The sequence below is a fragment of the Strix aluco genome, chromosome 20 (genome assembly GCF_031877795.1).
Source record: "Strix aluco isolate bStrAlu1 chromosome 20, bStrAlu1.hap1, whole genome shotgun sequence".
Classification (NCBI taxonomy): Eukaryota; Metazoa; Chordata; class Aves; order Strigiformes; family Strigidae; genus Strix; species Strix aluco.
The window spans coordinates 12,030,242-12,046,435 of record NC_133950.1 but is presented as its reverse complement, the minus strand read 5'-3'; the positions used below and the strand labels follow the sequence as shown (position 1 = coordinate 12,046,435).

At 47.8% G+C, this 16,194-nt stretch overlaps 1 protein-coding gene across 3 annotated transcripts in view; it reads left to right on the top strand.

The window, feature by feature from the left end:
* Positions 1–16,194, top strand: part of VAV2 (vav guanine nucleotide exchange factor 2) — a 149,344-nt gene that overhangs the window by 119,558 nt on the left and 13,592 nt on the right. For all 3 annotated transcript variants that reach the window (XM_074845922.1, XM_074845919.1, XM_074845920.1), the window contains exons 5-14: positions 766–868; positions 3,320–3,418; positions 4,922–4,990; positions 5,614–5,714; positions 9,222–9,321; positions 10,671–10,766; positions 11,255–11,323; positions 13,861–13,947; positions 15,714–15,799; positions 16,059–16,191. In XM_074845922.1, coding sequence (XP_074702023.1) covers positions 766–868; positions 3,320–3,418; positions 4,922–4,990; positions 5,614–5,714; positions 9,222–9,321; positions 10,671–10,766; positions 11,255–11,323; positions 13,861–13,947; positions 15,714–15,799; positions 16,059–16,191 — 943 coding nt within the window. The remainder of the gene's footprint in view (positions 1–765; positions 869–3,319; positions 3,419–4,921; positions 4,991–5,613; positions 5,715–9,221; positions 9,322–10,670; positions 10,767–11,254; positions 11,324–13,860; positions 13,948–15,713; positions 15,800–16,058; positions 16,192–16,194) is intronic.

Here is a 16,194-nt window from a genome sequence, read left to right as displayed (position 1 = left end):
TATCTTTTCACTGCTTTGAATGGATGTAGGCTCCTATGGCAGTTTGCAGCCCTAATGGGGTGAAGGGAGGTGGTTTCTTTGGTGTGAAGGAAGCCTTTTTGTGAGAAAAAAGCAAAACCAGACCAAGAGAAAAAGTAAAAGCAGACCAAGAGTAAGTGCAGTGCTTTAAACATACCAAAATCCAACCCGTTAAAACATATTCTCTAAGTATATAATTTGATTAAAGTCACTGGCACAAGAGCTGCTCCTTGTCCTAAAGAGGAGAGGCAGGAGATGGACAGGAGGCTGTGGACATCTTCGGAGGCAGGTGGAGCTGGACCTGGTCGCGTGTGGTGGCTCAGATGGTCCCGCTGGGACACTTGGCCGTCAGGTCTGTCTCGGCCGGGCCGATTAGCGCCGAGCAGAAACTCTACAGGGGCAGAGCTGGCAGACCAAGGTGGACGGGGCATCGCAGGCATGTCTGGCACGAGGCTCAGAGCGGCTTCTTGGCTGCGATCCCCACTCGTGTCGAGCAGCATTTCGCCTTTCCCAGCCTCCAGCGAGGGGGAAGAGATGTGCAGCGGGTACTGATGTGGGAAAACCAGGGACTCCTAATGCAAACAGAGAATGTGGACTGAGCACGTCAGTATGGTGGGCCAGGAGGATTTTCTTATTGTCCCAGTTATCGTCCCTCCTTGGTGCGAGAGCAGTTGTTAGTTTGCCTGATCGAGTGATGGTGAACGTCCCCTCTTTATTATCGCTAAATCGCTTTCCTTCTCGTTCCAGCGAACATGATCTGGGGGAGGATATTTATGACTGCGTCCCCTGTGAAGATGAAGGCGATGATATCTATGAAGATATCATCAGAGTGGAAGTTCAGCAGCCCATGGTAACAATTTATATGCATTTTTAAAGCTACACCTTGAGGGGAGGGGAAGGGAGAGGATTCAATTAAATAAATAAATATCCACCAATGACAGATGCTACTGCAGGAAAGTGAATCGTTTTGCATTGCTCCTCAAAATTGAGTGGTAAAAATAAAAAAAAAAAAAAAGCCTCACAAGTGGTAAAATTAAGCTGAGCTGGGATGGTGCTGGCCTGGAGGGGGTTCTCCAACGAGTTTCCCAGCTCATCCTGTCATCTGAAGGAGTTTGGGGAAGAGGAAGGAAAAGGGACAGCTAATAAGCCCTAAATGATAAGCTAAAAATAGCAATTTGCTGCTGAGCCAAGGCAACGCGTGTCACTTCAGCCCTTTCTGGGAAGTGGGGAGCGTGGCGGCTCTGCCTGCCCCATCAGCCAGATGTGCCGTGTCTGCCACGGGTATTTTTAGATCGGGGTGAGCACTGACAAATCTGTGTGTGGAGGATCCAGTGCTTGTCTGTGCCCATTCCTGCTCCTGCCTGGGTGTCTCAGAGCAGGTAGATGTTTACAGTGGTGCTTTCTGGGGCAGCAGGGACCTGGGTGGCTTTAGGGACAAGAAGCTGACCCCATTCATCATCTCTAAAAGCCTTTCAGTGATGGGGAAACTGGGTGTGCAGCATGCACAGCCTCCTGGAGGGACTTGCACTAGTGTGCATGTATCATGCTCCGTGGATGAACCAGGGACGTGCTGGTGACCCTTGCATCTCCCCAGAGGTGCTCACAGCCACCCTTGCTACCTGTGACCCCAATTTTGAGGAGGAGACGGGCTGCCCTGGCTTCTGCTGATGCAGAGCTGGAAGAGACCTTTCCACCAGCGCGTGACCTTCCAAACTTTCTCCCACCGTCTGATATTTGCCACCCCCAGGCTTCGTGCAGGCTCTAATTACTGTTTCCTCGCTGCAAACAGTGCTGATAACAGTACATACCCCTCCCCTTAACAAAGCTGTATCGATGGAGAAATTCACTGATCAATTAAATCCCCAGAGCAGGGTGCGTGGCTGTGCTGGACGAGGGGCTGGGAGGCTGGGAAGGCAGGGCTTCACCCCATGGAGGCCGGCGGATGAGCTGAGCTGTGCGGCAGCGATGGCCACGTGGTGCTTTCTCACCCATCCCAAGCCTGGCTGCAAGAGGTACCAAGACCAGTGAGGGTTGAGGCATTTCATCCCTTCATGCCCTGTCTGCAGCCTGAGGAGCTCCCTGCGTGCCGAAAACTTGTCTGGACCAAGGACTTGGGTGCAAAATATTCCCACTGATCCTGCCAAAGTGCTTGGAGCTGTTTACGGACACCAGTGGCAATGCCCAAGTCAGCACAGCTCGTGGGTCACCAGTGTGTTTACCACGTTGCCATCAGCTGTAGAAGCCATTTGACCCAAGAACTGCCCCTTGGGAAGGTTTTGGTAGGAATTTCTTGCAAAAATGGGGGAAAGCTCCCACCGTGTCGGTGTCCGGCAGGCGGGTAGTGCAGGATTAGGGTCAGTGGAATTGGAGGTTTGTCACTATTCCCTCCACAATGTTTTATGTTTTCTTGGACAATGCTGGGCAGTGATGGAGTTGATGGCTCTGACTCCCTTGCCTCCTCTTCCTCGAGCAAAAGAGTCTATTTTTAATACAAGCACCCACATATCTGTCTAAATACTGGAATTTTTTTTTAAGATTTGTTGCAATAGCAAGTGTGTGATGCTAATTGGTTTCTTGTATTTCTGCATGCTTCAGATTAGATATATGCAGGTAAGACACGTTGATTAAAATATTGGTTTCCATCCAGCTGATAGGTCTGAGCTGTGAGTTATAAGGGGGTGTACAGAGGGTGTCTGTTCCTGTGCATGATCGTTAAATCCCAATCACTGAATCACCTCCCAAGTTCAGAGACTGCACCGACAAGTGTGGCACCTCCTGATGTGTGTTTTCAGCCCCACTTTACAGATGTAAAAGCCAGAGAAGTGATTCCAGGAGTTGGGGCTTTAAGAAAAGCATGTATTATCAGATTTAACCTAAAATCATGAGAATTGGCAGCCCTGGCAGGGGATTTGTGTAAGTCTAACGTATTATTTATGACCCACTTAGGCTCTGTTGTGAGTTTCATCTTAAGCAAAAAAAAAAAATGGGGAAAACCAGCATTTATCTCATACTTATTCTTTAGCTGATAGTCTTTGGTGATGTGGCTATAATAAATGCAAAAAATGTAATGCTTGCCATGTTGAAACATATTGAATAGTACAGCCAGGGTTCCTTCCTAATTTTTTTGGATAAAAATAGTTTTCTTTAACATAAACCAGTAACAGTACTCCCCTGACTTTCCAAACTCGTGCTTGTTCTGAGTTTGCAGTCACCAAAGGCTGAACTGGAGCTCTGCTCCACATGAGCAGGTTGCTGGACCACTCAAGAGTATCTGACCATGCGTTATTTTTGCTTTTTCTAGAAAATGGGAATGACAGAAGATGACAAAAGAAATTGCTGTTTGCTAGAAATCCAAGAAACTGAGGCCAAATACTACAAAACACTTGAAGATATAGAAAAGGTAAGAACTGAGCTATCTTTTCTATACCATCGCCTTCCACATCATCACTTGATCTTGCATTGATCTAGCTGTAATCGTTCTCGCTGCGAGAGCTGGCAGATGTGATGAGACAGGATTGATGCATTCACATGTAAAATTGGAGAGAAGGGGAATCCAGAAAACCCATACTGACAAGCACAAATGTGCAGCCTCTAACTGTAGGAGCCAAGCAGCATATTTCTTCTGATTGCTGCATATTGAAAATAGGCTGAAAACCATCTTGCTGTGTTCCCCCTACCCCGGGGTAAGAGACTCCCGCTCCTCGCTCAGCCAGGCCGGTCTCGCCAATAAGAGCTGTGTTTGCAGATATCTTATCACTTTGATTGCTACAGAATAATTTCTTTATTCTGGGTGTTTTTCAAAAGTGCTGAAGCTGTGCTGACTTGCCATTGAAACTAATTGGATTAAAAGTAATATTTTGCTGCTTAAATTCATGGGGTTTAATTGGTTTTGATAAATTATTGTTGTGCCTTTCTTTTAAATAAAAATAAAAACGAACACCTCAGCAAGATCGAGGAGTTGTGGCTACGGCTGGAGCCTGGAGGTGGTTTCTGCTCCGGGGAAAGCAGCAGGAACGAAGAACAATAGTGAAAATGAAGCTGCCATTTCTAATCTTCCTAACGCTTTTGTTTCCTCCCCTTTTGCAATTATTTGCCTCTCTCTGCTGAAAGTTCCTGCAAAGAAGCTGTGAGTGAAACTGGCACAATGGAATAACATTTCCTATTTTCAATGAAAATGTCCCAACATACATGTCATTTATGTAAATAACCCTTGTTCCTTGGAAACAGCCACAGCACTTCTGGTTCAGTCTAAAGGAAGAGTTAAATTACTGCTTTGATACCTATTAAAAAAGCTTGTGAAGGCTTAGTAGGTTCTGACAGTGTTATGGGTAGAGGTTCCTGTCTTTGGTGCATTGCATCGGGGGGTTTTTTTGTAGTTACAAGTCATGTAGACGTTTCTATTAATATGTATTTGTTCAGAAAGGCATTTCCAGTGTAATCGCATCATCGGCACTTTTTCAAGGGCAAAAATCCTAGTGAGATAATCAAAGAGCTGAAAAGACGCTTCCGAGCTCTTCCCCACTGCAGCGAGGTGATGAAACTGTGTGCATTTAAATCCCCCTCCTGTAGATTTAGCAGGAGAGGGGGGTGCACCCACCCATGGGTGGGGCTCCTGCACCGTCCCACATCTGGAAGCGCTGGGGGGGGCCAAGGGGAGCTCGGGGGAGGATGTGCCCACGGGGTCACCTGGCTCCTGCTTGGGTCCTTGGCACAGCCTGGTCTTGACAAACACGTTGTCATTCGTCTGCTTTCGCAAGTGCTTAAATTCATTAAAACCTGGCTTCTCCCTGCCCAGGTGAATGCAACTAGTGAGGCAAGGAAAAATACCTCCCTTGCACAACCCGCCCCCCTCTTGTTCTCTCCTCTCCAGTATTTCAATCCCTTTTCCATTTACCTCTTGCAGAACTATATGAACCCACTGAGGCTGGTACTGACTCCCCAAGACATGGAAGCTATTTTTATCAATTTGGAGGTAATGGTGTAGACATTGTGGCTTAAATCTTTGTTCTTTTCACGGCAGCTCAGCTTTCTTCCTGCTTAAGAGAAGGCTTTCGGATTTTCTGTTAGATTTGTGCATTCACCTGTAGAGGTTCAGTCCTTCATGTGCTGCGGAGCTTGAACAGGTTTAGAAGATATTTAATGCTCAGTTATGTAGAGTCAGGGATTATGTGAACTGTAGGTAAGAAAACTATTTTATACAGAGGATGTTCCAGGACTGGGGCTGTGTATTTTAGCTGTACTTGGAGATGGTTTGGTCACACTGTGATGAAGGGATTTATTTCTATCCTGGCTTGCACGGGGTCTGGGTTGGAGCCTGCCCATCTCCTCTGCTCCCTCCAGACCTACAAAAAGGAACTTTAAAACACATGGAAATCCTGGGGCATTTATCCCTGTGTAACCTCTTGGCAGAATTACACCCTTACAGCCATTTAGGGCTGCATGTCGCTAGATTGTCTTATTTTGGAAACAGCTAAAAAGAAGAAAGAAATAAGAGAAAACAACTGCCTGATTAAGTAGCGAATGTGCATTTCTTTAGCCTCTGTTTGCCCACCCGGTTTGGATGTGTTTAAAGTATTGATTGTTTCTTTGTTGTAGGACCTAATTAAAGTGCACTTCAATTTCCTGAGAGCCATCGACGTCTCTATGATGTCTGGAGGAAGCAGCCTGGCAAAAGTGTTTCTGGAATTCAAAGAGAGGTAAAGGAAACCTGGTCTTCAAGCAGCTTCAGGTTTAACAGATATGGGTTAATATTTTCAGGGCCCATCTCCAAGCTTTGAACAGAAATGCCTGTTGCAGCAGACCAGCTTTGTATCCTCTGGAGCTAAATGCTCTCAGGCAGCCGAAACATCAGTCGGTGCCGACACTTAAGCAGCCAAATCCAGTCACAACCATGTCAGGTCGCCCAGGGGCAGAGGCTGGGGCATCTCCTCTCTGACTGACCTGGATAAATCGGTGTGGCTCTTGTGGATGTTTGGTCTTGCAAGCCCATATTTACACTTGAATTTTGCTGGTCTCTCAGCATCCTGTACGAGTCTGGCTGTTTTTCAGGCTGACCATACAATGCCTTTACAGGGATGTATCAGAGGGGATGAAGATGGGAACTCTACGGTTGTGGTGACCTAGAATGGAGTAAAATCTCACCTGCCATCCAGGGTTTAGTAGTCTTCTCCTGCAAGCAGCAGTGGGGCTTTGAGGGCCTGTAATGTGATAGGATGAGTTCTTTGCAGGAGAGACTTTGCTCTGGTTAGATCAAAGTGATTGCTCGCTCTAAAAAATTGTGTATTTGACGTTGCTGTTGTCCCGCACCTATTGTGGGATGAGTAAATGTAAAAGTTGCTTTTGCGAACATGATAGATTCTGTGTTTTGGCAGCTGCAAGCAGGAGTACCCCAGAACACAAAGATAAGATTAATAAAAGCCTTTAATATCCTTAATACTAATCAAAGGCCTGATTCATTGTGGAATCGTGCCAGGGTGTTATTTCACTGTGATTAAACCAGTGTCTAGACACAGAAATGCCATTCAGAAGTCAATAAGTCCAGAAATACCATCTGCATTAATAATACACCGTAAGGTCAAATATTCCATCATTCACAGTACCTCTTGTTAGAAGGGGAATATTTTTTGTATTAAATGAAAAATAGTTCTCAAAGAAGAATGCAAATACTTTAAAAATACTCATAAAACTCGCTTAGGTGATTTTGATGTCCTAATTCCTGTCTCGGCTCTGTGCATGCCAGTGCCATCCCTGGGCATTGACCCATCCCCGAGTCGCCGCTGCCTGTGCTCGGGACAGAGCTGTGCACGTGAGGAGCAGGGAAGGGACACGGGAGGAGTCAGGGAGATGGCATTGCTCCCCAGGGAGACCCGCGTGGCTCATTTTTGGGCTGACAGCCTTTAAATAAATGTTTGCTTCTGTTAATTTGCTGGTGGGAGCTCAGCAAAGCCCTTGTAGCTGATGAGTTTCATGCAGCTAGGTGAAAAAAACGACCCAGTTCCTAATGGATTTTGCAAGCAATGTTTTTAGGGACCTAAAAGCCTTCCTGAGAGGTGAGTGAAGGAGCCAGACTAATGGCTGGCAAGGTGGTGATGGTAGATCTGAAGCTGTGTTCAGCCCGTGGGGGTCTCTGGGGCCTCAGTGTCGGGGGAAACTGCTGCTTGCAGGGAGTTTTGGCTTGGAGAAGACCCCAAAACTGGGCTCTTGGGCATGAAGAGTTTGGAATAACCTGATCTAAATAGGCAGGATCCTTTCCTACATCAGGAAAGATGATGATATTGCATTTTACAACAAGGAAATGGGGGTGCAGGAGAAAATGAGCCCACCTGGGGGGAGAGTGTTGCCCCACCAAGAAGGGAATGTGGACCTCAAGAGCCCCTGCTTGGTCCCTGTATATAAGACCTTCCTCCATCAAATGTATCCCTGACAAATAGCTCTTGCTTCCCTATGTATCCTCAGAGATGTCCCGGCAAGATGATGTATTGCTCCTCTGCTTTGCAGGTTGGTTTTTTTTTGGAGGGAAATAGTTTGTAAATCTCTTTCTCTGAAAGCCAGAGGTTTGAATTTATGCTCCTGAAGCCTCTTTGAGACTCTCCAGGTGCTGGCAAGGTAGATATTATTGTGCATGTTCAGAAGTTGTCAAGGGGAAAAGGCAGAAGAATAATCTGTATTGGCTGCTGCTTCGCCGGGGACTGCGGCTCCCATAAATCTCTCTATTCAGTTCCTCGCCAGGGTCTGAGAGTCCCACGTTTGCGGAGTGACACCGGGTCAGGTGCTCCCAGATTGTCTCCATCGAGAGATGACGCCCTGAAATAACGGATGAGTTGCGGCGTGTGATGGAATATGTGTCTTATCAGCAGCAATACAGTTAACGGCAAGGAAGGGGGGCAAAACCCAAACCTGTCGTGCAGGATTAATGAGTAAAGTGGAGGGGAAAGGGGCAATCCACAGCAAAACTGCTCTGTTTGTGTCAGGTGTTTAAAATTATAGCCTGGGGTGTCCATACAGAACTTCACTGTGTTTCCAAAGGCTGTGACAACCTCCTTCTTCCAAATTACCCAGTCTCTTGATCTCTAGGTCCCTGTGACCACCCATCCTGCAAGGAACAACAAGCTTTCTAAAATGCATCCTTGGGTTTTAAGGGGATTTGAAGCCTCTCATTCTCTGATGAGCTGCAAATTATCATCACTTGTGTCCGTTCTGGGCATGTCTCAAGAATGAAGAGTTTCTGGCCTTCTTCCTTACTTGGTGGAATATCCAGAAACCTTCAGAGAGAGGGGCATGCATCAGCCACGGTGTTGGCAATTGTTTTTTGGGCAGTGAGCAGCTGTGACTTGGGAAATGAAGGCTTTTTGGGAGATGAATACATGGGCTTGAGCGAGCTGCGTTCGGAAATGCTCTCAGGAAATGGATTTTTGTTCTTGTTTGGTCTTGAAGCACATCCTTGCTCTGCTTTCAGAAGCCCTGGTGCTACTGAGGCTCAGCTGGAAATGTGGCGCGTGGCCATCAGGGTGGCACGGCACAAATCGAGACATCAAGGGGTTATGGTGATGGTGTAGTCATGAGAAAAAGCTGATTGACAGCCAAGGAGCCATGGGGGTGGATTGCAGGAGTTCAGTGCTCAGCCCATCCTCGTGTTTTAATTAATCCACAGACCCTTGCTGGGGTCGGAGCTGCTCCCCGGGAGAGGCGAACGCCAGTGGTGACCAGCAGCTTGGGCAGGGATGGGGCCCAACTCTTTGCTGTTTCTTTTCATATTTGGATTGTTGTACCTGGGATGTGGGTACCTCTTCTAGAACTGCTTTGCAACCTGCTCTAGGAAAGGTCTTTCAGTGTGGAGCCGGGTTTCCCTTTACTGTCGTGGTGCTCTGAAAGCACGGCTCTTGGGAAGCAGTGGTTAAAGATATCACACCCGGGAGTGGAGGGATGAGCCATCCTACCTCTGAGAGCAGGCTCCTCTGGCTGCTCGGCCCTTCTGCTCATCGTGAGCTGAATCGCCCCCACAGGCTCCAGCTCTGGAAATTTCAAAAGATTTAAATGTTAAAAAGCCATGCCGTAAAAGAGTGTTAATACTTTGCTAAGCAGTTATACGGGGGAATAGCTGTTTGCCTTGTCCTTTCACTGTGTATAAGTATATATATCTTTTATAACAGGTTATAACTGCCAGCAAGTGTTTCTGATTAAATTTGTGATTTCCCCCTCTACAGGCTACTGATTTACGGCAAATACTGCAGCCACATGGAGTATGCCCAGAACACCCTCAACCACCTCCTCGCCAACAGGGAGGACGTCAGGCAGAAGGTGGAGGTGAGTGGGGATGGGGCATCGGGGCTGAGAGCTGCCCAGCCCCCTTGTCCCGGGTTTTGGAAGGACTTGCTGGAGCTGAGAATGGTGTGTTGGGAATGTTTGATTGAGCAAGAGAGGGGAGGGATGTGGGGGTGAGTCTGTGCTGCTCAGAGAGGGAGCATAGCTGGGGGTTGTCTTGTCCTGATTCTCTGCTTGCCCCTTCGTCTCCCCCCAGGAAAACTCTCTATGCTTTCTTCCCCGAGTTTATCCAAGGTAAAACAAACCGGGTGACTTTGAGTGGGGCTGGCTGTGGAGAAATTCCTCTTTGAGTCATGCAGGGAGACCCAAAGGCACCGAGCATCCCCGAGCTGGGAGCCACGTGGCTTTCCAAGGTCACGCACAGCATCAGGGACAGTCAGAGGCGAACCCAAGACCCCAGGCGAATGCCTGGATTACTCCCCTGTCCTCCTTCCTGGTGTAAAAGCTTAGTGTAAGTAGGGACGGATCTAGATATTAAGTAAATCAAAGGAACCCCAGAAGGGGTGCATTGTTCGAGCTGCTGTTTTTACCCAGCTTTAATTCCTGCTTTAGTCTTGATGCTAATCTGAATTTGCTGGGCTGTCTGTACATGTTACCTCGTTTTCGACAAATGCGCTTTGATTTTTCTGTGCAAAAGTAGCAACCCAATTCAGGGATAAAACTGCATTTAATAATTTTTTAAAATGCTTTCTCTGGATCTTGCATTGAGCCAGTGGCTGTAGCATCCAGTTGCTGCTGTGCTTTTTTTCCTTTCTCTCCCTCCCTCATGACAACTCTGCTCATCTTCCCGGGGGGGCAGGCAGGGGGTCTCAGCCAGCACAGCAGAGTCACGTACCTAAATGGATCTGGGCGAAGGTAACAGTCGCAAAACTTCCTGCGATCACATTAGCTCATCTTAATGACTTAATGCTTATCAGCAAAGCCACAGCAACTGTCTGCGTGCTTGCTCCCAGCCCCTCGCAAATAAAATGCATTAGTTCAAACCATCGAGGAGGTGAGTTAAGCTAATGCGTTTCATTTGACATTTCCTGAGGTCTGAGAGCATTACTGTGCTCCCCTAATGAGCAGTATCTCATTAAGCTCGAGTAGCTCAGTCGCATGAGAATGTCTGTATTTTAGGGTCCAGCCCCTGTGTTTTATTCCTCGATAACCCCCCCAGTGGGAGCCCTGGCATCGGCTGGGTGCTTGTAGGGACCACGAGCCATTTGTCATCAGAACTGGGTTTGCAGATGCAAAATGTAACAACCACGGAACATTGGAGGCTTTTCCTGTGGGGGAGCTGTTGTTTTCCCCCAGCCACTTCACTCCTGATTTAATGATTTCTTTAATAGGAATGCACACTAAAGGTTCAGGACGGGAAATTTAAATTGCAAGATCTGCTGGTGGTTCCAATGCAAAGAGTTTTGAAATATCATCTCCTGTTAAAAGTAAGTGTTTCAGCATTGACACTTCTCTCCAGCTGCCATCCTCGCTGTAGCATCTTTGAACTTTTACAGTGGAGAGTGAATCATTGCCAAATGCAGAGTGAGGGTTTTTTTTTTCCCCGTTTCAAATGAAATAATTACTAGAGCTACTTAACACGACATAATATTTGTGTTGTCTCTTAAAGTACAGTGACCTAGGGTAATTCTGCACTTGTTAGCCACGAGAGGCAGTTAATGAATATAAAGTAAGCTTGCATATAATCTGATTATGTGTGAAATTCCTCCCGTCAACTCTGTGTAACAGATCTCTCAAGCACCAGCCGCTTGGCGCGTTCCCCGTCCTACGGCCGCAGCCGCCTGCCCTGGCATCGCTGCCACCGCCCTGGCAGCAGGCAGCTGTTGCCCACGGGTCATAGCCTGCCTGGTGCAGGCAGGATGTGGGCAGCTTTCCTAGCACACCCAAGCTCTTTATTTTTTAAAACTTTTTTCAGGAGCTGCTCAGCCATTCATCAGACCGACCAGAGAAGCAACAGCTGAAGGAGGCTCTGGAGGCGATGCAGGTACGGGAGGGCGAGAGCGGCGGTGGGGCTGCTCTGGGCTCGGGGTGCAAACAGAGCACCGGACCCCTCTGCTTCTGTACAACAAAAACTTAGCTGGAAAAAACCATCCAACAGCCCAAGGGAGGGCAGCATCTCCTTTTGGACATGCGTGTGTATATTGATTGCCATTTGATGCGATTGCTTTGCAGCAGATCAGTAGTCATCGCTGTTATCTTCCTCCTTAAGCAGCTGGGGAAGCTGGTATTTGTTGACAAGTTACGACTTTTCACTAATTACTACTGTGTGTAAAGAGGCTGTGCCAGTGTTTTTGTTAGAAGGGATCTGGAGGAACTCCAGACGTATCAGCAAGTCCGGGAGTATTGCAGAAATGGGAGCCCGTGTCTGTGCGGAGCATTGCCTGCGCGCTGTTATCCAGGCACTGCCTGGGAATCCTTTTATCCAAGTATATTTTTTTATTAAGAGGAAAATGCTCTGTCCACAAATGAAGACTTCTGGTGTCAACATTTTGCTTTGTGTAAAGATTTTTTTTTTTTTTTGAGCTTTCAGCTGAAACCCCCAAGATCTCAGGAAAACCATCAGCAACAAAAAATAAAATAATCCAAATGCTTTCTGACTTGGATACGTCCCCCCCTGCACACTCACACTGCGGGATCATCGTCAGCAGAATCTGACTTGAGGATGCTCATTAAATCCAGGTTTTCCCTCTGGAGAGCATTGCAGAATTCATCCCTGGGCTTGCTCCTGTGTTCTCAGGTCATTTTGTTTTCTACCTCTGAGCTGCAGCTTTTGTAACAACGCTGCGTTTCCCAGCACTTACATAAGTTGGGTGACCTTTTCAGCCATTATCCCTGCAAGCCCGGGGATCCAGAGCTGATATGTAGGTCGCTTTAAAGTTAAGGTGATTTGAAGGACGTTGCATTCGCAGCCCGCTGCTGCACAACACCAGGCCGTGGCCTCAAATGAACACTAAACCTGGTGACAGTTGTTGAACGCTGCTTATGCCTCATAATAGGGCACCCACCAATACTGCTGCTAATAAATAAATGTATATATGCTCCGGGTGCACTGCAGACTCAGCGTTTTTTGCAGGAAGCTGCCCACAGCCATCAGCGAGGTTTCTCTTTCAGCGCCCCATCGCCAGGGGAGCGCAGGTGCAGTTCAGACCGTGCTGGGCTCTGCAGGGGCACAGGGAGCCCTGTAGTTTGGTTTTAATTGATCTGTAAACCAAGGCTCAACTTACAAGTAATGTTTTTCGTTGCAAATCCAGCCTTTCTGTCTGCTCTGCCAGTGGGCGGCGGATGCTGCTGCTGTCTGGGGCGAGAGCCGTGCAGGGGGAGGAATATCTACAGCCAGAGCTACGTTTCCCAAAGGGATTCACCTCCCTTTCATATTGCATAGGTAGTTGCACAAAGCAGGGACAGGATTTGCACCCCTTTGTGGGATGTTTTCCCGTTTGCACAGGAGACGGCCTGTTCAGCAGGAGGGAGCAAAAGCTCAAGCATGCTGGAGGATGCCACTTCATAAGGCTTTTGGTTTTGTCATTGTTCATAACCATCCCATTTTGTGATGTTACAAGTATTGTCACGTAGATTTGTGATTATCATCTGTGATTAACCCTTCTTATGTTGGGAAGCTGGGGAAGGTCTGACCCGGAGGGGATGTCTTAAAAAATCCCGTGTTCAGATTTAATCCAAGTTGACAAGAGCTATTGTTGAGGACAAGGAGGCAGGGAGCAGATAAGAAACAAACAGGCACAGAAAATACGCTCCAAAGGGTGTAAGAACTTGTTCTAGTGGAAGGGGTAGGCTTCTTTCGCTTTGATGGTCAAAATTTGGGTAAGCAAGGAACTTTTCAGGGAAGAACAAGCTCCATCGGGTGTCTCCTTATTTTACAACACAGCCTTTGTGTGGTGGGAGATGTCGGAGGCCCAGAGGCGTTGGAGGTGGGGATGCTGTGGCGGGGTGTCCCCAGGAAGGACAGCGTGAGCATCCCGGCGCTCTCCCCAGCTCAGGTGCGATGTGGAGCACCCAGGGAGGTCAGCTGGAAGCACCTGGGGCAGAGCCAGGTCAAACGCTGTTCACAGCTAACGTGCAGCCAGGTGTCCAAAGCAGTTATTTTACAGACGTGGATGTTTTGACAGCGGAGACTGGCTCGCAGCTTTTGTATCCGGAGGGATGAAGGGAATTATGGTGATGAAAGCTGGGAGGGAAGGATGCTGCCAGGGCAGGTGCAAAGGCAGGGGATGCCGGGGCTCTCACCAGGTAAAAGCCATGGGTCGGGTTTGCTGTGCTGCACTGGATTCACGCATTGCCCTCTTCTGGGAAATGGTAAAAATTGCAGCGCCTGCCTGGTTCAGCGGTGCAAGCACAAAAAGCCTCTGCTCACCGCCCAGGCTGCTGCTGCTGCTTGAATCCTGGTCTGACTTCTGAGGGCAAAGGGGAGCGTGGCTTTGGGGAGCCAGGGTCATGTGTTTTCTGCTTTGGTAAGGTACTAGCTTCATCTGGAAAATAAAAATCAATATTCACTTTTCTTTTAAGGACTTGGCCATGTACATAAATGAAGTAAAGAGGGATAAAGAGACTTTAAAGAAAATAAGTGAATTTCAGAGCTCTATAGAAAATCTGGTAAGTTGGAAAATCCTCTCAGTCCCTACTTTAATTTGTTTATTATTAACATATTTGCTTTTTCTGTGCAATTACTACCCAAGAAAGATCCCTGCGTGTTTGGACACTCCCTGATCATGGACAGTGTTTTTGCTGACAGTACAAAACTGATTTGGCTGTGATGGAGGGTGGCTTTTGGTGCTGGTGTTACACTGAAAATGTTTCTCCCGCTTTTCCTCATGTTGTGAGTGTAGAGGGGCGGGCAAGAATTCCCCAAATTGGATATTTATTTGTTATTTAAAGTGGGTTTTCTTTCACTGTTAAGAGGAGAGAGGTTAACTGAATGTTCTTGCACTTGGAAGTGTCCCAAGGCCTGTGGGAGGAGAAGGGCACATATAATAATGCATCTAATCCCCAAATCTCAGGTATTTTAAGGAGAATCTCATCCTCCAAACTCCAGAGGTATCAAACACTTGGTCCCATTACTGTGCATCAGCCCACCCTGTGCAGCCCATCACTCGCTTTAGCCCTGATGAAACTCATTAACTTAATATTCAGTGGCAGAGCTTCAACCTATAACAAGAGACTTTTCCGCATGTTTGCCGGGGGGTGGGAGGGGAGGGCTGGTTAGCTGTGGGTGCAGCTGCTCCACCGTCACGCTTTACACTGGGGTAATGCAATGTGGGGGCTGACACCTGAGATGCTTCAAAAGGGCTGATGGAGGGAGACGCAGGGGACTGCCCACCCCGAGGGCTTCCTGGAGGGGTCCTGGGTTTGGTGGGGCTTTAAGCCTTGACTTCATTTGAAAACAATGAAGTTTTAATTGATGGTTATTTAACAGACAAAGTCCTTAATTTTCAAGAGAAGTCTGAAAAAATTCTCCGGAGGGATGTGGGCCGTTGTGGCTCACAGGTTTTGATTGAAGCAGTCATGATAATCCTGATCTGCACGAACAATCAGACATCATGCTCTGTATAAACAGGAATGTAAATGGGGGCACGAAGCAGCGACTTCTCCTCCTTGCAGCAGCCAGAGAGCAGGTTCGACATGCGGGAGATGAGATGTCAGCCAACAGTCGCTCCTGTCTGCAGATCAATCCCACGCACCTTCTGCTCGGGGTTTCCTTTTGTTGCACCGGGCAGAACTTTGTGGAGAGACTGGTGTTATGTACACAGAGCCCACGTGGCACGGCAGGGAAATAATTATGGACTCTACACGGAGCTGTGTGAAATATTTATTTTCCTGACCAGTGGTGATGCTTCGTGATATTTTTTTTTTTTTCTGTAAGACCTGTGCAAGGGGATTGATCTCTGTGGCTCGGTGGCCGTGCTGCACTGAGCAACATTTGTAAGGGCTTTTGAGCTGAAAGACAAACTGACCAAACCCTGGGTTGGGTTCCAGCCTCCCCAGAATCTTCAGTGTTGGTTCAGGATGGGAGTCAAAACTACAAGAGTTCTAGTTTTGTAGAAACCCCTGGAAATTAGCTTATTTTGTGGGAGTTTTGCTTTCTCGATACCAAACCTTGCAAGAATGCTTTGCCTGCTGGGCGTTGCCATGGGATGCCAGTGCTGGAGCTCCCGGGATCTCCCGTGGTCCCATTCCTGATGCCAGGGCCACGCTCGTGCACAGGCTGCCCTTGGCGAGGGCGATGCTGTTCCCAGGAGCTTCAGCAGCTGGTGGGGATGCCCCGAGCACACCGTGTGATCCGGGCAGGTTTGGGTTTGCACCTCTCCAAAGCATTGTCCCAGCCCTGGCTGCCGATCTCAGCCCTGCTTTGCTTTCTGCAGCAAGTGAAGCTGGAGGAGTTCGGGAGGCCGAAGATCGATGGCGAGCTGAAGGTCCGCTCCATAGTCAATCACACCAAGCAGGACAGGTGAGTCAGCAACGGCGCTTGCAAGTTTTCCCAAACTACACGTGCTTTCATTTGGCGATTCCCCTTGTGCTCATTTATTCAATTATCGCCTAGAGTTGCACTGACAGAAACCACCATCAATGTGAAATTACAGCACGGTTAGAGCACTGAGCTGCGCTGGGTGGGAAGCTCTGCAGAGCTTTCCAAATGCCTCCCCTTGAATGAGGACTTTAATGAGGTGTTTGACTGGGTTGCTTGTTTATTTGCTTGCTTTGGGCAGGTATTTATTTTTATTTGATAAAGTGGTGATTGTCTGCAAAAGGAAAGGATACAATTATGAGCTGAAAGAAATTATTGAGCTGCTCTTCCACAAGATGACTGATGACCCTATGAATAACAAGGACATTAAGAAGGTA